General features: G+C 45.9%; 1 protein-coding gene across 1 annotated transcript in view; it reads right to left on the bottom strand.

Annotated features, from left to right (window-relative positions):
• Positions 1-23609, bottom strand: part of Vps13b (vacuolar protein sorting 13 homolog B) — a 543994-nt gene that overhangs the window by 1665 nt on the left and 518720 nt on the right. The window contains exons 55-61 of the mRNA XM_032914442.1: positions 23294-23412; positions 18046-18851; positions 14060-14236; positions 11935-12105; positions 6017-6193; positions 3908-4010; positions 2992-3241 (exon numbers count right to left, since the gene is read on the bottom strand). Coding sequence (XP_032770333.1) covers positions 2992-3241; positions 3908-4010; positions 6017-6193; positions 11935-12105; positions 14060-14236; positions 18046-18851; positions 23294-23412 — 1803 coding nt within the window. The remainder of the gene's footprint in view (positions 1-2991; positions 3242-3907; positions 4011-6016; positions 6194-11934; positions 12106-14059; positions 14237-18045; positions 18852-23293; positions 23413-23609) is intronic.

Genomic DNA, 23609 nt, shown 5'->3' with positions numbered 1-23609 from the left:
AAAAAAATACCTCCTCAGCTTAAATGTAGTCAGTCAGTATTTGATTCAGCGTCCCAAAATAATAGTTGCCCTGGTTCCCAGAACCTCGACATTTGACAGAAGGCAGAGAAGAGTCTGGTGGCTTTGGGCAGAACACTTTTAAAAAACAAAACCCCCACCTTCTTGAACTGTAACATTTTCTGTTTTATAAAAACAGAAATGCTAGGATTTAAAGCCAGAAAAAATAGAAAAACTGGGCAAAGGATGGGGAAATTTTTATGGCAACGGGAGGATGCAAACTACATTTATAGTTCATAAAAGTCTGGCTCATCTTCAGTGGAGCAGGGAAGCGAGATAGATACACTACCTAAGTTCTTAAGGAGACTGTGTGAGGAAGCACCCTTCAAAGGCACTTAGGACCATAAATTCTTCCCACCCTGAAGTCACAGCGATCTAGAGTGCAGATCAAGCCCAGTGGAGAATTTTCAGTTGGGCAGTGGTCTGCAGAATTTAGTAGCCACTGACCTTGTTGAGTGCGTGCGTGTGCGTGTGCGTGTGCGTGTGCGTTTTAATCTACTAAATACTGGCAAGGCCATTCTGGAAGAATTTTAACAGGAGTGTTTTGTTTCTCAGGGTTGTCGTAATGTAAAGAGTTTAAGCAGGGCCCAGAAAAAATGAAGCTAAAAGTATAAGAAGTTGTAAAAGGCTACAGAGAACAGTGAAGGATCCTGCTAGAGGTATAAGTTAAGGCTTGTGTTATTGTCTGGGTCTTACAGATTTCAGCTTGAGAGAGGAAAGGAACCCGTCTAAGAGTCACTGACAGATGAAAGCTGTGCCCCACAGGCAAAGGCCAGAGTGCTGATGACATCATTGATAGGGCCAGCATTCAGCTGGAGAGCTTGAATATACAAAAAGGCTTAACTGCTCCTCCTGAACAGCAGCACAGGAAAGCCTGTGTTGTGAAAGGAGCCTGGCCAAGGAATAAATTGACCTCCTGACTCATTTTGAGCCTCTCATAGGGGATTTTAATAATGTGCCAGGCATATTAAGCAATTATCCCTAAAAAAATGACTGCATTTAACCAAGAAAAGCAATACAAATTTAAATCCAAAACCTGCCATATTTGAATATGCTCAATGATGTCATTTACAAATTAATTCCTTCCAGAATTCAAAGGAGTTCTGTTTCTAGCCTCAAAGGTGAAAGGGCATGCTACAGAGCTTGAAATCCTGCTCTTGGTGTTCACAGCAGAAACCTCCCTGGCCAGGCTGTGGATCTGGACTGTGTTAGGTTCTCGTCTGAGCAGGAGGTGGGAGAATGGTCAGCATGCCTCCAGCAGCTCTCCTCTCCTGAGGAGACACTGATTACAGCCCTCAAGGAAGGGCCTTTGGAAAACGCCCTGCAGCTTCAGCTTTCTTCCTTGGGGTAGGTGAGAAGGGAGTGGTTGTGAATTGAAGGTAAGAATATGACAGAGCAATACTGAGAGTGCAGCCTGCAGCTTGATGCTTTGGGTGTCTACTCTGCACAGACAGGTGTGAGCTTGGTGCTTGTTTAGTGGCTGTCTGGAGGGTCTGCTCTGAGTGTCTGCCCCTGTAACAGCCACTCCTTCATCTCTGGACATCAGCGGGTTTCGATGCTTCCACATCTTAGCCTCACCCTTCAGCTTCTACAGACGTGTGTTATCGTGAAAACAGCAGGCTCAGCCCCATTCCCCTGCTGCCCTCATAGAGATGCAAATGAGGATGAGAAGTAGACACCAGTAAAAGGTGAATGAATCTCATAGCTGAACATCTGAAGTGTGTCTGTGCCAACTAAGGAAAAGACTAGTCACAGATACTTCTTGGGGCTTGGAGGTGTCTCTAGGACTAAGAACTCAAAGACAATGCCACTGTCCTTTGCCAGATCACTGCTGCTTTACTGTCAACTGGATCAGAAGATTTCTGGCAGAGCTAACAAAGTTAGCCTGGACATCTGACCCCTGTTTATTCCCAGAAAGTCATCAACTGAAAGCAGCAGTGTAGTGTCGGTGCCAAGTTCCAGCTTACAGCCTGACTGATCATGGTCCAAGAGACAAGAGAGATCTTAGGAGATGTTGTGGCTGGCTGCTTTCCATCCACCCAATAGTGTGAGGGAGACGGTCTCATATCAGGAAGAATACCATGGAAGAGGGAGTTGGGCAGGCCCTGTGGGGGTAGGCAGGGGTAGTTTTGTAATCATGGTTATCACTCTTCAATACTCAGTAAGGACTCTTTGAAATCAGTACTTAGAGTGCATGGCTCAGGCCATCACCAGGGAGGTACACAGGAAGAGCGATTTCCCAGTGGGTGCATCTGCTTATTGTAGGTTGAACTGACTTAGGAGAGCAGGCCCACTCAGCTCAGGGCTGTTCTGACCTGAGCATCCATTCTATGTACATATTACCATGAGAACTAGATAGCACATCTAGAGTGCTGTCCTCAGGAAGCACTCCTATTTACAGGACAGGGTCATGTGTCATCCCTTGTGGGAAAGGAAAACAGGTGCTGAAGGCAAAGGAGGAGAGCATATTCATTCACTCCAGCTCTTGGGTTGGTCTAGGTAAAGGAACAGGGAAGGGGAACATAGCAAAGCCCCACCTGTTGTGTCAGTCTGCAAGCACTTAGCCTCCTGCCCTTGCACGGATTCCCTCCTTACATCTTTCATTGCTTCACCAGCCTTCTCTACCTAACACTTGTAGTCGCCCCATGTTGCACAGGCCCTACTTGTACTGCAGCTGTGGAAAGTCTTACTCCTTACTACCTTATTCCTCATTCCTCAACCCCATGACAAATGAGTCATATTTCACACAGAAGCTCTCAGCCTGAGACTGGGAGTTCCTCTGACCGTTTACTTGGTTCTTCTCTAAAGACTTCAGATGTACAAATGGGGCCTTTCTAGTCCCTTCTAGTCTGCCTCGTCCCCTTCATAGTGCTTCCTGTCCTGGTCTCTGCTTCCTGAAAGCTAGCCCCAGCCATCCTGTTTTTGGAACTGTACCTCCACATCGCAGGCTACTCTTGGTTGCTTGAGCTGCACAGTGAGCAGGTTCTTTTGCTTGGTGTCCTGTGCACAGTCGATCTCTGTGATGGGGAAGGCTTGTTGCTGCGTGTCCTCACTGATGCTTACGACAAATAGCACTTCTGATGTCAGCAGCAAGCACCCTTCGTGCTCCTGGCCTGAGCCCCTCACCAGAACGACATCCAGGGCCATATGGACTTCTGGTCTACCCAAAGACTGAAGCATTTTCCTGGTTAAAAGGAAGAAGTTAAGGTCAAGAGCAAGCCAGAAAGACAGAAAGTGGTTGAGCTTCACTGTTTATCAGTGATTGGCGTATGCCCTCCCTCCCCATAACAAACAAAACCAAAAAACCAGCCATTTGCTCAAATGCAAAGTAAAATGTTAACTTTAGCTTAATTATGGTATTTCTGTATTTGCTATAGCTGGCTAAAACAATACTGCCACTTTCACGTTGATTCTTGCTTCTGGAGAGAAGATATCCTATGCTTCAGTTAGCTATGCTCCTCCCATGAGAAATGACACCCCAATTAGAACTCTGGTTCCACAGGGGATCTCGATCCTTGCTGCAGGCCCGGATTTAAGTAATGTTTATCCCTAAGACCAAGTAGAGGAGATGATTTTGTTTCGTCTCCCTGTGTTGTCCAAGCTGGTCTTGAACTGACAATCCTGCCTCAGCCTCTTAAGTGGTTCTACCACAACCAGTCCACAGAGCAGTTTTCTATCCAGATTTAACCTGGAAAGAATAGCCTTTCCCTGGAACTGCTCAAGATACCAGTGTCAAAAGCAGCTGTTCCTTTGGTCTCCCCTGGACATGTGTCCATTCGCATGAGAACAAGCCAGGGTCTATCAGCAGACAGTGTAAATGTAAACTGAGCAAGTGGCTCAAGGATTTTACCAGACATATTTGACGTGGCTGTTTGGAGCCTGGTCAGCATATAGATGTGTTGGTTGGCAGCGTTGTTTGGGAAGCTGAGAAAGTCCAGCTCCATGTAAAATACCTGCGGTGAAAAGCAAGAGGTAGACTACTTATTTTCTGGAAAACAGTTCTATGCTGTAGCCATGCTATCTTACAGCTATCCATCAGATATTACAGATTCAAAATGAGGCCACATCTTTGGACATATGAGTATAGATAGCCATTAAACAACTGCTTAGCTATGCTGATCTTGCCTTAGATATGCTTAACACTTAGAGCAGCCGTTCTGAACCTGTGAGTGACACAAGCCTGTCATAGAGATCACCTAAGGCCATTGGAAAACACAGATACTTACATTTCGACTCATAACAAATTACAGTTATGAAGTAGCAACGACAATAAATTTATGGTTGGGGTTCACCGCAAAAGGAGGAGCTGTCTTAAAGGGTCACAGCGTTAAGAATATTGAGAACCACGGAGTTAGAGGAAGCAATGCTCCTGAGAGAACTGGTCATGAATAGTATCTTACATGTCACTTAAAACTTAGGTGTTTGAAAAGTATTACTTGACTTTGCTGCTTAATACAATATTTCTATGTCTGATATGAGTGGCTAAAAAACAAAACAAAAAACCAGCTATGTACAAAGGCACATGGCTTGCCTAGATAAAGTATTTAAATTTAAATGACTTAATCCAGCTGTTAAACAAGATGCTGTATACATTTATGAGTGCTCTTGGGACCTCTGGTTTGTTCCATGCTTTCTCTGGTGCCAGTACCAAATGAGGGCGCCCAGCAGCAGCCACATAAGCCTCCAAAGAGACTCTCCAGAACCAAAGATGGTACAGCATGTGTGCTTTCTGAGGGCTTGTAAATGTTTATAAACGAGGCATAGTCATTAGGCTAAGAGTTAGTGGTTTGTAAAACCTTCAGTGTGGTAATAAAAGTTTTACAAGAGTGATGGAAACCAAAAAGGCCATGTGAAGCTCTGCTCTGAGATTCTCTTACATAAGGGCTGAGTTCCTAAGCCCTGGGAAACATGGTAAAAGACAATGTTAAAACCCAAGCAACTTAGGAGGTAGAGTTTTTACTCTGTTCCAGTTTGTAGCAAAAAGAACACTTTCTCTTAATGAGTAAGGGAGAGTTTAACTGTTCCCACCTGAGTTCTAGCAGTTTGTGTTGTCAGTTTCCCTCTACTGAACCTGCCATCCACAAAAGATGGATTGGAAAGGTGAGCAAAGGCATGGCTGTCAGTGTGACCTCTCAAAGGATGTGTGCCCTGATCAGGCAGGCTGTCTCGTCAGGACGGAGGTGCAGGGTCCCTGCAAGGAAAGGGCCTGCTGATTGCCTGGCCAATACAGAGAACGTGCTGTCTGACAAGTGGGTGGCCCTGCCTGTGGTGGTCTGAGATGCCAGTTAGCTTGCCTGTTGCCTGGACACCGTCAAGTTTTAAGAAACGTAATTCTAATCATATGTTTACTGCAAGGTATTTTAATGTACTCTGCTGGAGTGCAGAAAGAAAGCCAGGGAAGTGCTTCCTTTCACACCATCACTTATGTACATCTCGGGGGATGTCTTGACACTGCGACAAGCCCCTGGTCTCTTAGCATCGGCTTGGGAAAAGGGCTTTAGCTGCACACCGTGTGCCTTTGCTCCCATTGGTCAGGAGACTCAGACCTGGAAAATGTAGCTGAGCCCAAAGAGCAGCGCGCATGCCTTCTCCTCTTCACAGGCAGATGTCCTCCTGACTTAGAAATGGTTTGTCTGCCCCACTTTATCTTAGGAAAAGCAATCATCCTTTTCTTTCTTGCCATACTGTTTGGAATTTCTAACCAGTTACTTTATTAGAATCTATTAATTGCACTGTAAAAAAAATTGGCTCGGAATATCTGAAGTTACTCGTTGATGCTCCTGACTGGCAGTAGTTATACTCTGTAAGGGAACACTGGGGCACAGAAAAGTGAGCTATTGCTTACTCATTTTATGTCTCACCTCGTGCCTTTGTGAAAAGCTAGACTCAGAGGACCCGAGCAGGAATGCACATTGCTGATTTGGATTGAGTAGTTTCTTTTTTTTTTAAACCTACTCACCGTAGCCAGTCTGTGACACAAGTTCTGCAGCTCCCCCAATGGGTTTGGTGAATACCCCCATGATTCCTTTCCCCACGCCTGAGATGACACCTTTTGCCTTATGTCCGGCTGAAGCCTGGGTCTCAGATGTTTTCTGGAAGTTCTGCATTGGCTGATCAACTATACCAGCAACTGCACCTGAAATAACAAAAGCTTTCAGTGAGGACAGAGCTTAAAGACTCTTGGGTACACCTCAGTCTGGAGCTCAGTTTACCCTAGGATAAAAGTGGCTCTCTGCCCTCATTAGACAGTTTTGTTTACTTATAAGTACACTGAGGGACATTTACACTAGATGGTTCCTTATAAACACAATGCTTGGATTTTGTTTGGTTCACAAGCTAAGACCTGGAAGCTCGTGACTACTCTGGAGTGTTACCCATGTGCCTTTCTGCAGAAAGAAGGGCACAATTTCAGGAGAAAGAACCATCAGGAGAGCCTGCATAACCAATAATCTTGACTGTGGGGGTGTGGAGAAGGGTGTGTCTTCCCCCAGTGCTTTCTGTCTTATCTCCTTGAGACAGGGAGTTCCACAGATTCTCAGGCTTATGGTTGGGCTAGGCTGGTTGGCCAATGAGTGCCCGGGATCTATCTGCTTGTCTCTCCCCTTGGGTGGTTGGATTACAGTTAGGAGTTACGCCCTGCTGATTTACAGAGTACTGGGATTTCAATCAACTGAGGTCCTCAGAACTCCATAGCAGGCACTCCTATTCACTGACCTGGTTCTCTCTGACTTAAAACAATTATTTTCTAATAATTCAATATTATCACTGTTGATATTTAATGAAAGTAATTGTTGACAGATTATTTTTATTATGGCTAGTCTATCAAGTGCTTATGAACTGAGCACTGTACAAAGGTCTCCACCCACGTGAGGTCATTTAGTCCTCATAATCCTATGAATAAGGCCAAGAGATGAGAGGTTAAGGGATTTTCCCAAGGTTGCACAACTACTGAGTGGCTGGGCCTTGATTTGAGTCCAAGGATGTGCTTGATTTGCTTACCCAGTTTATCAAACAGGTTCCTTGCCTGCTTCTCACTTCAGCTGAGGTTTGGCCACACTTGACTTCAGAGTAGCCATTAAAACACTGCTTGCCTCACGAATTGCTGTGCGGCTTTACCATTGGAGCTACCGTTTCTAACTGAACTGAAGGCTGTCACAAATGAAAGGCATCCCTCTGCCGCCAACCTCATAGGTCCTCTACCTCCAGGGGTCAATGATAAGGTCAGCAAAGGGCTCGTGTGTCCTGACTTCACCACACAGCAGAGGGCTTCTTACCTCAGCAGAGATCGTGTTTATAATTCCTGACAGTTCCTTGTTTCAGCCTGAGCCTGGCAGGAATAATGCAAATGTACGATCCCTTGGTAGAGATTTAGTGCACGTCTAATCCATTATTCCAAATGGCACCAACTCAAAATCTCTTGGGTCAAAGGAGATTTCCAGGTCTCCGTTAATGACCTGCTAATTTCAAGCAATACTCCACTGAGCAAAATATACTGAAACAAAAGACTAGACTAGTTCCTTCAGGTCATATCCAAGGGGACTGTTCTTTATAGGTTCCAGCCCTTTGGTTTTTAGCAGAGACATTTTAAGTTTATGAATTGACAGATCAAGAATTTGCCAGAGGTGACACCCTAGGGTAATGCCACTCCAGCCTAAAGAAATGACGGACTGAGGGGAGACTATAGCGTCCAGTTGGCCCAGCTTGTCTTGGCTCCTAAGAACAGAGTGTCATACTTCTAGCAGCCTAGGCAACTGGTGCTATCAGTGGTTGAGAAGATTCCTTCAGTTAAAGGATCAAGGCCTCTTCTGCTCTCCCTGGAACAACCAGAGCCCATGGCAACACAGTGTGGGTGTGGGCACGGAACAGTGCCACGAAGGCCTCGGTTTGGAGTCTTTGTTGTCATACTAGTTTTCTAAGTCACTACAGAGGCAAGGATGACTTTGACTTCCTGGTCCTTATGTTTCCACCTAAGAGCTAGGATAATAACTGAAAGTATAGCAAATTGTTGTCAGTGTTTCTGGTGGAGATGCCCTTCCAAGTGTGGCTTTCATTACAGCTACTGACTTGGGTTGGGGTAGGTGTTTGCCTCATTTAGGATCTTCTCCCATTTCCCTATCATGTGCCCTTTATAGATGATAATATCCACATGGGGTGCTCACCTCTGCCCCCTTCAGTGTAAAGAGGGACCTTAGTGAACCTCCCTTGACCTCTGCTTTCTTGTATTCACTTAAGGCTCCCATTACAGTGGCTTTGATAGATACACTCCTGGACAGCCAGAAAAGTGGGGACCCCAGACTCATTCCAAGACAAAGTTAGAGAAAGATTCGTCAAGTCACTTGCCTCCAGTTCAGCCCCAGACTGCAATGGCGACAGCCACCCTCAGACAGCCCAGTGACTGACCATCAGGTGTCATGGGCTCCTGCTCTGTGCTAATGATACAGAGAACAGAGGCTCTCAAGAGATGAATAGAAATCCCATAGTCTGTAAATCTGGTTGGAGAGAGGCAGCTTCTCAGGGCTTTAGGAGGCCAAATACCACAACTGGTAAATTATTTACTGTCATATACTCTGCTCTAAGGCTTTAGGTAGTGGAAACTGATCTTAAGATTTGTTTGTTGGCAAAGGGCCTGTGGAGTGGGTGGCCACGTGGAGAGTGCTGTAATGTGATGAAGTGAGTGGAGGAAGGAGGATGCACATGAGGGTGGGGCACCCACTGTGGACTGAGCTAGGCCTCACAGCAGGTTTCCATCCTCTGAGATGTAGGAGGCCTGCACTGAAGAAACAAGGGGCTACTGAGTGCTTCATTCTCGTCTTCTGACTTGCCTTGGAATCAAGGACACTCTACTAATCTATTCTGGTGGCAGCTTATCCCACAATGCAGTGTTGTTGTTCATAGTAGTGGTATAGGTCTGAGCTAGGACACCATGCTGCTGGGCTATCTACAAGTGAGGCCTGCACAGTGCTTGGGGCCAGCTTTCCTTGTCAGAGCAGATAGTCAAACCAGGAAGTAATTAAACTTGAATCTGTCAATCTGCAAGTCCCAAATAATTGAAAACCCAACTGCTGCTAGCCGGTTTGATGTTCAAGGGCCTCCTCCAGTGTACCTCCTCTTTTGCTCTTGATCTATTATATTGATTTATCTATTGGGATCCTAGTCAGCTCCTCCCCTTCCTCCTGAGGTGGGAGTAAGTACAACTACGTCAGTTCAGCTGGGCAGCGGTGTTCTTGGTGGGTGAGTCAGGGCTTGGGGGACTGTGGCAGAACTGGGACATGGAGGTGGCCAGCTTTTCTCAGCTAGACTCTAGGGCACAAAGGCATGTGTGGCAGTTTGAGGAAACAAGGTGGATTTGGCACGTGTAAGCAAAGCCAGTGCCCATTCTACAGGTCCCACAGTTTCCAAACATGCAAAAGCCCTGGTGGCCTCGCGGACTTGGACCACATGGCCTGAAGTAGCTACAGAAGTCTTTGGGTTTTCAAGGCCTTCATAGCACTTGTATCCCTAACAGGACAAAAAGGGGGTGCATTTAGGGGAAATGTATTTCTCCTGCCCTTGGAACTCTCTCAGTTGTTTACTCTCCTGTCCTGATTGTTTCTAGGCGGGGAGCCCTGAGAGAAGGTGGTATAAAGGTCTGGTTCTTGCTGGGTAGCTACTTAAATTGAAACCAAGATCGTCAATGTGGAGTATAAAGAAGGAAGTGAAAGGCGTCAGTCAACCCAAAGACATGCTATAGATAAATCCTCCTTACAGAGTGCTTATGTAAGGAAAAGTCTGGGCAGCAAGGACTGCAGTCCTCACTGTGGGCTCCAACTATTAGACACCAACCTCAGTGAGGCACTGAGTTACACGTGGCAATTCTAAACACTTTCTGGGGACCAAACTGAAATGGTGACATTGAGACTTGATTGCTCTCTCCCTCCTGGCACACATCCGGCATTCTGGGACCAGACACTACAGGACAGCTTATATATTCTGTAACACAGACAGGCTCTTGAACCCTCAGAGGAAAGGAAGTCACTTCACCCAAGCTGGAGCTACTCACTGTAAATTCTGAGAAGTCCAGAAATGCTGGCAGCCCTGGAGGCAGTGGGTGTTAGTCTGGACTGGAGCTCCTGGGGGCCCATATGCCAGTATTAGGGCACCTGGGAGTAGGGGTAGGGAGGGTATTGAAAGCATCCTCAGAACTCAACAGCTTTCTGGAAATTGACAGCATATGAACCTATTGCCGTCCTCAGCCTAGTGAAGTTGGTTAGTAAGACACCATGAAAGCTCTCTGCCAGAGGAAGTGAGACAGTGGCCAGAGCTTTTCCTTATGGGAAAAGTATGGAATCTTGGAGCCTGAGGGAGTCAGGACCAGGATGGAGGCAGCCTGTGACGGTCAGCTTAGATCTCTTGGACAGGTTAAGAAAGCACTCATTCCCACAGCAAAGGGCATTTAAGGCAACAATTCTTAGCTTAAAACAATACAAAGTCCCCATATAGCAAGCTTGGGGCTCCCAAGATAACTTTATTGTCACCTCCCTCTGGACAGAGTAACTTCACTGGACTAAACTTCCCCAAGAACATGCCTGTGGTTGCTCAAATGCTACTGAGCCAGGATGTTTACAGTCCCTTTGATTGCAGAACATAACACCAATTCGTTCTGATTCTGTATGTGCCCTGTGGCCCCTGCCTTCTCATTGTTTCTAACAACTGTATTATCAGCTCCAGTTTATAATCAAATCGGGATTAAAGAAGTTAAACACGTACCTAAGGTCACAAAGAAAGGACTTGGATAACCTAGCTCGGAGTCCAGAACCCTGAGGGGCACAGTCTACCCACTGCCACACCCCCAGAATGCCACTGCATCCTCCCCAAAGGAGTCCATGGCCTCTGGGCTGCAGAGTCAAGCAAGGAGACTGCTGGTTTACCCAGCACTCTTCACAGGTCACTGGCCTCCCACTTTCCACACATTACAAACAGCACACTGCACACACAGACTTACTGCTTGACTGATCTCTGGTAAGTCAGCCTGCACGGTAACATTTACCGTGTCCTCCTACAGCCTCAGCTGCTGCGCTGCTGCTGAGGGGCTGCATGGAGAGCAGGCCAACGGGGGGAGGAAGGCTTTCAGCCTCACCTCTTCCACCCTGGGCTCTGTACCTCCATGGTCACTTTGATCTCCACACTGCACACTCCCTCAGATGCGTGAAAGGCAGGGTGCCAAGCAATATAGTTTTAAATTCCTTTGCAAGCAAATAAACAAAAAACACCCTTGAAAAATCCTGCCCTGCAAATTTCTAACTCTGAAGCTTTCTTTTTATAGATTTTTCCAAAGTAACTTATTTTCAAACACTTGAAATACCCACGGCAATCTTCACCTCTAACTATACTATCGGGCTGCTTGACAAACAATAATTGCTTTGAGATGGGCTGATCTGAAATAAATAAATCCAAGGGGAAAGCTGGCTCCTGACCACAATTTACACAGTACGTGCACACTGCTCAAGTGCTGCTCAAACAAAAGCAGCCATGGTCAGGGGATACATGCTTTGCCAAGGTTGCTGGTAACTCACTTCTAAAAGTGTGTAGGGGTGTCCTGTGCAATTGTCCTTGGCTGTGCAGACTGTCTACCAAGACCCATGTGAAGTAGGAAGAGCGAGCACAGGTGTGTCTGGTAAACTGCTCCCAGGCAGTCCTGAGATGCCCTTCCCTGTTAAGGGGCACCACAACTCTATCACTGGTCCTGCTCCTCAGATGCACTCCAGACATCACAGCAAGGGTCTGCTGCATCACAGCTCAATTCTCCCTGTCAAAGGTCAGGAACTTCATAACCATTCCCATGAGCAAGCCATGTGGCCATTGCTGAGTGCAGACAGACAGGAGTGTCAAGTCCCTTACCGAGCAGGCTGATGCCTAGCCTGGACAGGCCCTGTCGCAGTCCTTCACTCAGGCTTTCTGGGAGCTGCCGCCGCCACTCCTCCTGCCGGGTGTAGTGCTCCTCGTCCAGTGAGAGCCGGTCCATATTTCGGGCCAGGCTGGTGGCCAAGTTGGTGATGGACGTCAAGGTACCTGAAGGCACAAGATCAAGGGTTGGTTTCCTTGTCACGGGTTGGTGGACTTCAGGTGGTAGCCTTGGAGGTTTGTAGGGTGGGATGAGGAGAAAATATACTGACAGCACTTGAGTGTCTTCTTGACCTGTTGGGTGGGGGGCCCCAGCCTTCCCTTCCCAGGCATTTGAAACAAGAAGCACAGCACTTGAGCACAGGAGCTGACCTTCTCCAGCGGGCAGCGGAATATCCTTACGTGGCTAAGAGCTTTACACCTGGCCAATGGTTTCCCAAGACTTGGGGAAATATTTCTGAAGTCCTCTATGGATCCTACTACTGACACACCCCTGGCCTACCTTCGTTTCTGACCTTGCTTTACAGGTTTTGTGTAAGGTTATATTCCTTAGTCCTCTGTAGACCGCCAAGAAATGTTTCCATTTTAGGACTAAAATTCTTGTCCTTTTTTTGTGAATTCAGTCTTCCCTCTCCTTCCTGGGGTCTCATATACAAGCTTACATCAGCTTTGAACTTGTGATCTTTCTCAGCATGCATGACTACATCTGGCCATTGACTTCAGTCTTAATAAGGGGAGAAACTAAACTGTATCACTTGGCATTCTGAGGGAAAAAAACTATTTGCTACAGAAGATTCATGTAGTTTTGGTGATCAGGACATTGACTGATGGAAAAGCCAACAAAGGGACCCAGGCAACAATTCTGTTTGGTTTTCCTAAAAAAGACAACTTCACAGGCTCCAACAGTCCCCACCACTCCAGCAAGTGTATATGGAAGACACCAATAGAGAAGAAATGGCAGGTGCCACTTCTGAAGCTACCACTTTTATCTGTGGTCTGAACACCCAGACACACACACACACACACACACACACACACACACACACACACACACACACACACACACACTCATTCCCCCCACCCCCCGCTGCCTCAGATTTTGCCAAGCTGGGAGAACAAATGTAGAGTGCAGTCAGGATGCTAAATAACTGAGCTTCAGTTTCAGGTGTTTGTGGTCCTACTGTAAAACAGAAATAGCAGAACCTCAGAGGTCCCACGCAGGACTGAGAAGCCCACCAGGCACACATCTGTGAGATTCTAGTCCACGTCCAGGCCTCCTGGGATCAGGGGCTAGGGAGGCTCCCTTTCATTGTGCATGGAATTTGTTTTTATTGCTCTGGCTGCTCTCTTGCCAACCCCCCACCATGAGCCCCCATCCTCTCTATGGATCATGGAGTCTCACATTTCAAGCCTAAGTCTTCTTTTGAGGCCTTCTAGAGACTTCCGTAACCTGCCCACTCATAACAGAGTTATGGTATTGTCTACAGTAAAATGCCTTTTATGGGCAAGAAGGCCTTTGCCCTGTTTTCTCTGCCTCCCGCTGAGAAGAAAAGGGGACTCAGATGGCCCTTGTTAGTTTCCCAGTCACTGCCAACCTGACCAAAATATCAAGCAAACACTGGATGAAATGAAAACATTCTCCTGGTGGGAAGCAGTTTAGCCTTCGTGCCTGATGGCCTGTCTAGACCACAAGATGGCACTGTGGGTGTAGGGAGTGGGAGCGAGGCTGACCTAGTCAGCTTCCCCACCACAATGTATCCATGTCCTTAGACAGTTATGACCACTGTATCTGCACTTTAGAAATATGATGAGGCAACCGGTATAGTCCTGACTTAGCAGAAGTCACAAACACCTCAAATATTTCTATATTTATTGTATAGAATAAAAATTGAGCCAGTTCATGCTTTCCCAATGAGAGGTTTAAAATCCTCAAGTTTCTGAAACATTTTTATATACTACAGGCAAGCAGTGATTTGTTTAAAACATGAGATTTGCTACAAGCCCAGCATTTCCCAGCAACCTAATACAACAACAGAAGCTGGAGGCTGGGTGAGCCAACTGAAAAGCATAAACTCTTGATAAACACGACAAGGAACAGCAAGGACCTGCACCAGAGAGCTACCTTTGGAAATGTGCTTGACGAACGATGTGGTCCCTCTGGAGACCCCGCTCACGAAGGCTCCTGGGCCTCGGGTCAAGCCCTCATAAGGAAGCCTGAAGAAGTCCGAGATCCCGTTTCCGATGCTTCTCACTAGGCTGGCAGGGCTGCCGAGGATTTCCAGAGACCCCACCACCCAGCCTGCAACACAAAGCGAAGGGGTTACTGACACCTTGAGTTCAGCGCTTTCAACAGTCGTGAAAAGTGGCCTGTTTTCCCTAAAATTCCCTTTTCACTCTAGAACGAAGGGTGTCATAAGCTTCTTGGAGCAAAATATGGGAAATAACTCATTCTCTGAGAATTCATAAATGGTGAACTTTCATACTTTATAAATCACAGTGATCTTCTGGCAGCCTTGCAAATGGCTTTAATAGGACTTCTGTGCCCAAGCCTCCTGTACTCCTGTAAAGGGAACCATGTGCAGAGAACACTGCCAGCTCGGGCAGGCACTCTGGGCTGCAGGTGCTCACAGACTTTTCTCCCTACCTGCCTTGGCAGCAGGGACTACCTGGGGGGGGGGGTACAAGCCAGATGCTAAATAGGGTGTTGCAAAAGGGATGCAAGCTTTGACAAGGATGGAGGGTTGCTTCCTTAGAGTGCAGCTAGAGCCAAACCAATGTCTCTCCCCGAACCCTAGCTTCGGCTGTGTAAACATCAATGACAGGGACACACTGATTAGTTAGAGGGAAGTGCTCCCCCACCGGTGTCCCAGGAGGGTGGCTTTGGGTCTGCTTTCCTATTTAAACTCGGGCTTGCCAGGAGCTGGCCTGCTCAGTCAGTGGCTTGCTTACAGCCTTCTGCCTTGTGGGAATGAGGCTATGGTGAGGTCCACAGCAGCTGCCTTTTCCCTTCCGCCTGGGGTGGGGACTGAGGGCTCTACCCTGAGGACTCCACGGGCAGGCAAAGACCAGGGGGAAGAGGAATCTGAAAATGCAACTTCATTCAGGAATCTTTAGACTCAACCCAGTACTGTGGCCTTTTCATTGGGAAGGCTGTGAGGAGAGGCCCAGGGTGGGCTCTGTTTCCTCTCTCAACAGCAATTCTCTGTGACAGAGATCCTCAGTAAAGTCACCAACCCAAGAGGAATGCCAAGTCCCCAGGTCACTACCAAAGCAGAGAGGAAGGAACTTGCATAAACGGAAAGGGGCTCAACCTTTCCGTTTCTGAAACATTAGGTTGACAACATGGGTGTCGAGTCTGAGGACTGACAAATGAGGAGCCACATGGGGCCACGGCACTGCTTGTAGAGTCCCCGGACAAGGCCAACAGTGCCACCACCACTATGCAGCCTGACCGCTGAGCTCCTGGGGTCAGAGCTGTATGGACACAGGAGGCCAATGACAATTTGTGTGTTTACAGTGTTTCTACTGGCAGGAAGCAGGGGACACTGAGGTAAGATTACCTCAGTAAGGTATTCACAGTCTCTGGCTAGAAAACCTAGGAGTTTCCAACCTAGTTGAGTTTACTTGATGCCCGCCCCTGTCTAAATAAATAAATGAATAAATAAATGAATGAATGAATGAATAAATGGATGGATGAATGGATGGATGGATGGATAGATGGATGGATAGATGGATGGTACTATGGAATAAGTTATTCCTGAAAGGTACTCTGAGGAGGTAAAATAAAAAAGGAGATTCTTCTTAGAGAATCTCCCTGAATGATCACAGGTTCCATCTGAGGGCTGGTCTAGAGACCAGGAATCTGGGAAGAGAGGGGAAGACCCACCTTGACTCTTAATTTCACCCAGTTAATGAGAGCCCTTGCCAGTTCTTCCGAGCCATATGAAAGGTGAGACTGGTCGGTAAGTCTGTGATCAGTGAAGCCTGAAGCCACCAGAGGGCTGTTTGTGGATGCAGATTCTACTTGGTCAGAAGGAGTGCAAGGATACCCTTTACTGCTTTCTGTAGAGGTGAGTGAGATGGCCAGCATCCAGCAGGCATGGGTTCTAGACCCTGAGAACCAGAGCATGGGCCATTAAGCTTCTGCCACCTGCCACCGCCTGTGGGTGTGTACTCCTGTATAGTGCACAAGCTGTGCCCAGTGTTCTGCTGATTTCAAATGTTTAGTGCTTTATTTATTTATGTGGCTGGGGGTGTGCGTAGGGGTGTGCAAAGGTATACACTTGTGGAGGCCAGGGGACAACTTGTTAGTCAGTTTTTTCCTTCCACTCTTATCCACACAGCTGGACAGCAGCCATCTTGCTGGCCTATTTATTCTGCACATTTAAGGGATAAATGGCTAGAACATACATAATTCTTTTCTTCAGTGTCTTTAGGCTACAAGTGGTTGAATCTGCAGATGTGAACCCAAGGATGCAGAGGTCCATCTGGCTTAGTTTCTTGTAGATTTTGTTGGTGACCTGAGTCTATAAGAGTGAGAGCTGGAGGAAGGCAAGAACCTTGAGAAATTCTCAAGCTTACCTTCCTTCCTTTGAATGGAGCTGTTCACTTCTAGTTAGCAGTTATATATTTTTAAAGCCTCTTTAAATGACTCCACAGACTTTCCTAGAAATGAGGTCAGGGTGTTTCAAGCATCGCAGCCAGGAACCTTGAGTCCAGTGGGTGAATGCCACCCCATATGAGGTGGACACAACCTGCTCCCTGCCAGCTAGCCCTCTCCTACTGTCCATAGGAATGCTCGTCCATTCTCCTTGGGCCTGCCAGCTACCCTCCCCATAACCTTTCTAGCTCTCAATTTTCCAATGACTTTTCTTTCAGGTAATATTCAGACTGACCATAGGGTTTTAGTGACAATGTTTTCAACCCAGTTTTGGTATTAAAATTTCTTTCCTGCTATATATCGAGAATGAGATAACCACAAGATTTTTAATTACAAAAAGGCCAAAGAGAATGTTCTCATGAGATCTCTTTGCCCTCCAGTAAAGCAAGGCAGTAAGTTTAGCACAAAGCCCACGGAGGCCACAGTTACCTAGGCCCAGGTGGAATCTGTCCTTTAGCTCAGCTTTCCAGCTTGGTATCAGCTGTGACCACAGGGAGCCTTCCTTCTCCCTAGGCCTCTGACTAGAGCAGCATCTACCAGAAGGGTAAGTGTCTGGGGTACTTACAGATATACATATCTATTCTGTTTGAAATACTCTGCATTATTTTTAAATGACTCCTTAGCAAGGGGGAAACATTTTCTTCACTGTTATGCAAACTATCCAGACAACAGGTCATTAAGGCTCTCAACAGGAGGTCGTCCTTTTTCTCTACGGTGGAGTCCAGCTATCCCTGGGTGGAGTCAAGCTATCCCTGCTCTCTCTGTATTTCTTTACAGGAAGGTTTAGTCTCAAGTAGCAATGATTACTGGCCCCTTACTAATGGTAATACAGTCACTTGCTGCCACAGCCTGAGTGGTCTATGGGAATTCATTCACCAAGCACAAGGTTATCATGTATATGAACTCATCCTTCAAGTTCTTTACTGGCGTAGATTTAACAAAGTCAAGAGTGGATGCTGCTTGACAAGACTGTTAGCAACCTTGAGGACCAGGCTATCACCCTGGACCTGTCTAAGAGTGACCCAGAGTCAGGAACACATGCTCTGGGCACAATGACTGTAAAGTAGTTGGAGGCCGCAGGTAGCCTAATTTTCACATTAGCACACGGTGTGTCCCATGGAAGATTCTGTATGCGCATCAAACACTCCCTGTAGGCTCTTCCAGCCAGGCGGGAAACTTACTTCTCCCTATGGTCCCCACTATAAACCATCCCATGGTCTTAAAAATCCACCTTATAGCTGAAGACACAGACTCAGGAAGGTTCAATATTCACCCAAGGTTTACACTGCCAGTCCAGACCTAGACCCAGTTCTGTTAGATGTGTGGCCTACATATATCACCCAGCCCTTACCTGCTCTCCCGAGTGTTGTGCAACAGACAGCCCTCTCCACAGTGTACCATTTCTGTCATGTGTTAGCCCATCACAGACCCTTCCCTTGCATCCTCACCTGCTCTGAAAAGAGCCCCGGCAGCATAGTGCATGGCCAGTGCGTGCACCAGTTGCCTCGCTGTAGTGAACAGCGGTCCTCTTTCAAACACGGAGAAGGAGAGAGGAGTGTGGTCGGAGGCGATGTACAGCTTGAGGGAGGCGTGAATGCTGACGAGCAGGCTCACTGGCTGGATGACCAGCTTCCGTAACTTCACTGGGTTCACCAAGGCCTTGGCGTGCTGTGTCACCTGCATGGGCAGCAGCTGCTTTCCTGTACGGAGCTGTGCATGGTGACCAGCCAGCCTGCTGTGAGGAAGGTAGGTGTCAAACAAAGTTTTGATGTAGTATACGAAGGTGTCCTCCACATACAGCCGTGCTGGTTTCAGTTCAAAAGTGAACTCGCTGACATCGAGGAGGAAGTCCTTCCCTTCAGATACAGTGAGGCAAAGTTTGATGAAGCAATTTTCCTTGTAGTCTTCCAAGTCTTTGCTGGAGACCAGGAGACTCTGCACTTTGGAATACTGAGCAGGCTCTGTTTTCTCTCCTCGGCAGACCAAGACAGCAAAATGGAAACTGGACTTGCTATAAAGCTGGTTGTCCAGCTGCAGGTCTCCACAGTAGACCTCCACACCGTAAAGCTGGAAGAAGCTGGAGGGAGGCTCTTCCCCTGGGAGGACACCAGGCACACATGGAGACACATGGAGAAAAACATTGTCCAGAGTGAGCCTCAGTAGTTCAGATGGTGCCTGGTGTGTGAGGTCGTCAGACACTGCCAGGCTCAACTGGGTGATGAACATCCTGAAAGTGACCATCCTCTCCAGAGCTCTAGAGAAAGGGCAGAGCTTATTAGTGCCTCTGGTTTCTTTCTTATTTGTTTGAGGACAGTGCCTCACTGCATACCCTCTGATGGGACAGATTCTCACAACAAGGGAGACCTCAACACTCTGGACAGAGCTAGTACACTTGATGGTTACTGGGGATGTTCCCACTGGGACTGTTACAAGCTCTTGCCATGTTTCTGTATGTGTTTTCTCTTATCAATGCCAGGTACATCATGGTAGAAAGTGAAACAACATTCCTTATATTAAAAAAGATAAGCTGAGGGGTTGGGGATTTGGCTCAGTGGTAGAGCGCTTGCCTAGCAAGTGCAAGGCCCTGGGTTCGGTCCCCAGCTCGAAAAAAAAAAAAAGGAAAAAAAAAGATAAGCTGAACGGAAAAAGGAGAGGTCAGCACGGACCTATCAACCCTGCACACACACATGCACCTACCAACCCTGCACACACACATGCACCTACCAACCCTGCACACACACATGCACCTACCAACCCTGCACACACACATGCACCTACCAACCCTGCACACACACATGCACCTACCAACCCTGCACACACACATGCACCTACCAACCCTGCACACACACATCCACCTACCAACCCTGCACACACACATGCACACATGCACCTACCAACCCTGAACACACACATGCACCTACCAACCCTGCACACACACATGCACCTACCAACCCTGCACACACACATGCACCTACCACACACACATGCACCTACCAACCCTGCACACACACATGCACCTACCAACCCTGCACACACACATGCACCTACCAACCCTGTACACACACACCCACACCCTGCACCTACCAACCCTGCACACACACATGCACCTACCAACCCTGTACACAAACATGCACCCACCAACCCTGCACACACACATGCACCTACCAACCCTGCACACAAACACATACCTATCAACCCTGCACACACACATGCACCTACCAACCCTGCACACACACATGCACCTACCAACCCTGCACACACACATGCACCTACCAACCCTGCACACACACATGCACCTACCAACCCTGCACACACATGCACCTATCAACCCTGCACACAAACACATACCTATCAACCCTGCACACACACATGCACCTATTAGTCCTGCACATTAACTTTTCAAGAACTCCATTCTCCCTGTCCCTAGGCCATCAACTCACACATCTCTAACTGGCTGTTCTTCACCCCAGGAGAGCACTGCTTCTACTATGCCCATAGAGTTTCTGTGCTCCAGCCTCTCCCATTCTATGCCTAAGAGAATGGAAATTTCCTCATGGTTTCTCTATCCCTAGATAAGACCTGCCATCCAGCAAGCACTTGAAGCATGACCCAGGGAAGTATAAGTAGGCACTGTGCTGTTCTAACTTTACCTCCACAGTGTGCAATGTGGTTGCTACCACTGACTCATGCCTTAGACAGCATTTCTGAATACATGTGTGAGCTTGAGACTTTATTCTCTAATTTTGCTATACTGTTGTTTTCTTTCTTTTTTCAACAAACACTTCTGGACAATGTAAGCATTCCTACCTAATATTATTTGAAGTATTATAAAAAAAATAGCAGGGTCCAAACTAATGAGTTTTTCGTCATATATAAATACAAGGAGTTTATTCTTAAAAGTCCTAAATAAATGCATTAAAAGTTCTATTATTTTTATTGTAACTTAATTTTCTGATTATAAAATAAATAAATCCATTATAGAAAATTACTCTATAGAAATTAAGCACTGAAAAATCCACATTTTAATTTTTTTTCTTCCAGTATTCTCTATTGACTCAGCTGGAATGAACATACATGTCTCTCTCTATATCTATATCTATATATACATATATATATATATATCATAATAGGCTTGTTTTACTCTACATTAGATGCTTCTAGTTCACTACAACCAAATAACACCTATATCCTGTGATATATTTGATAAACATTTGTACTCTTAATATCACATCACTATAACTAACAATGAAATAAACGCCATTGTGTATATCCTTGTCTCTTGTTTTCATAGTTTTCTGAACTCTTAAAACTTTTCAGAGGGAATTTTTTTTTTTGGATGAAGTGTGAGTTTGTTTTTATTTTTGGAAACAAACAGATGAACCTCATTTTTATATACAATATGCTAGTCTATGTTTAATTAGGAATTTGGCAGTATTAATAATCAGAGTTACTGTTAAAAGGAATGTATTACATCTTGTTTTTAAGTTAAAAGCTTTTTTTAATTAGATATATTTCTTTTATTTTTATGATCTTCCAACTTTATTAAGAACCTAAAATTATTCTAAAATAGAAACATTTTCCCCTCCCCTCCCCCATACGGGTATTCCCCCTGTACATCCCCCTTATTGCCCTCCCCCATATTCCCCTGCACTGGGGGTCCAACCTTGGCAAGACCAAGGGCTTCCCCTTCCCCTGGTGCCCCAAAAAGGCTATTCTCTGCTACATATGCAGTTGGAGCCCTGGGTCAGTCCACGTATAGTCTTTCTCGGTAGTGGTTTAGTCCTGGAAGCTCTGGTTGGTTGGCATTGTTGTTTTTATGGGGTTGCAAGCTCCTTCAACTCTTTCAATTCTTCCTCTAATTCCCCCTATTCTCAGTTCGGTGATTTGCTGCTAGCATTGACCTCTGTATTGGACATGCTCTGGATGTGTCTCCCAGGAGAGAGTTATATCCAGTCCCTTTCTGTATGCATTTTTTTAGCTTCATTAATCTTACCTAGTTTTGGTGGCTGTATTATATGGGCCACGTGTGTGTCAGGCTCTGAATGGCCATTCCTTGAGTCGCTGCTCTAAACTTTGCTTCCATATCCCCTCCTATGAATATTTCCCCCCCTTTTAAGAAGGAGTGGGAGCATCTGCTCCTTCTTGAGCTTCCTGTGGTCTGTAGATTGCATCTTGGGTAATTTGAGCTTTTTGGCTAATATCCACTTATCAATGGGTGGATTTCTAACCCAGCATTCTCAACCCTTCTAACACTGTGGCCCTTAATACAGATCCTCACACTGTAGTGACCCCAATCACAAAATTACCTTCACTGCTACCTCTTAACTGTAATATTGCTACTGTTATGAATTGGAATGTAAATGTATTTTCCAGAGGTTTTAGGTGACACCTGAGAATGGGTTGTTTGATCTCCAAAGGGTCATGACCCACACACTGAGAACCATTGCTCTACATCAAAGGGGGTTTTGAATTATTAATATGTAAGTACGTGGTACTAAGAGTGCTCAAGAAAATGGTACCAATTACATTCCTATGGCAACTGTATGTGAGGAAATGCTACTGTTAATTTGTAGGTACTATCTTATTTATGTTACTACCTTTGAATATTTCTATTTCCTCTTCCTGTAGTTTTCCACTCATGTCCTCTTTTATCCTTATTTTCTGTTTTGGAGGAGGGGTATCTTTGCATTATTTCTACTGAATTACATGATTATTTTTTTTTCTTTTCTCTTTTTCGGAGCTGGGGACCGAACCCAGGGCCTTGTGCTTGCTAGGCAAGCGCTCTACCACTGAGCTAAATCCCCAACCCCACATGATTATTTTAAGTTAAGGATATTAATTATTTTCATGGCTTTATATTTTTTTTATTTATTTGGGGGGTGAATGCTTATGCCCTGGTTCATGTATGCAGGTTAGAGGATGACTTGCAGAAGTGGTTCTCTCTTTCTACCATGTGAGCTGTGGGGATGGAACTCAGATCAGACCTGGTAGAATAAACTTCTCCTAGGGGTCGCGATGCCATTTCCCCCTCACCTAACTTTTTGAGACATGGTCTCTCACTCAACTGTAGCTTTGCACTAGGGTTGGACCGGCTGGATGGCAAGCCCCCAGGGTCTGTGTGTCTCTAGTCTTTTAGCACTGTGTTCCCAGGCCTTGGTGCTGTCCTTGGACTCTGGTCTCTGGTCCTTATGCTTACACAGCTGGCACTTTACCCACTGGGCCATCTCCCCAGCCTCCTCCACTACAGATGTGTATCAAAGGCTCTAGGGGCTATGTTTATATTTACTGTTTACTGTTGATCTAATTGCAAAGTCTAGTTATTTACAACGTTGTTTTGTGGATTTAGAGACCCTAGCTTGCATCTTATAGTAGTAATAATGTTATTACTTGGAAGAACATGTCTTAGCTTGAAAATCAGTTTGCAGAACTTATCACAGAACTGGGAGACTCAAGAAAAACGCTTTGTTTTTATTATTGTATTATTATTATCATTATCTATATATGCTAGAGGCATAATTTAATAACTAGATTTTTACTCGTGGATCACATGATAATTAACCAAAACCTTTAGTATGTGTGTGGAGACAACAAGAATGATTAGTATAGATTTATAACTTTATGATGTGACAAGAATAATAAGTAATAGGTTTACAATAAAGAAAGCTTACTATATTGCTGCTAGAAAAATAAACCCACCTGCTGGCGCTCGTAAAAATGGGTCCTGCTTTTCCTTCTGGAGCTAGAATGATAAAGACTGTGCCACACTGTTGGGCGATGTCCACATACACATAGCCAAAGCCAGTGAGGAATACAACCTGCCAAAAGAATGTTCTGTATCTGATTAATAAGAAATAAGAGCACTGTTGAAATGGCTGACTTAAAGTATCTCAAGTTCTGATTCAACATGCAAACACTTTCTAACCATGTGTACAGCTATTTGGTTGACTTGAAAAAAAATCAAATCCAGATTTTTCAATATCCAGGCTGTGGGGTTCACAGAAACAATGATGGA

Source organism: Rattus rattus, chromosome 1 (assembly GCF_011064425.1).
Source record: "Rattus rattus isolate New Zealand chromosome 1, Rrattus_CSIRO_v1, whole genome shotgun sequence".
NCBI lineage: Eukaryota > Metazoa > Chordata > Mammalia > Rodentia > Muridae > Rattus > Rattus rattus.
Note: the sequence above shows the minus strand (reverse complement) of the source record. Positions and strands in the feature narration are given on the sequence as shown.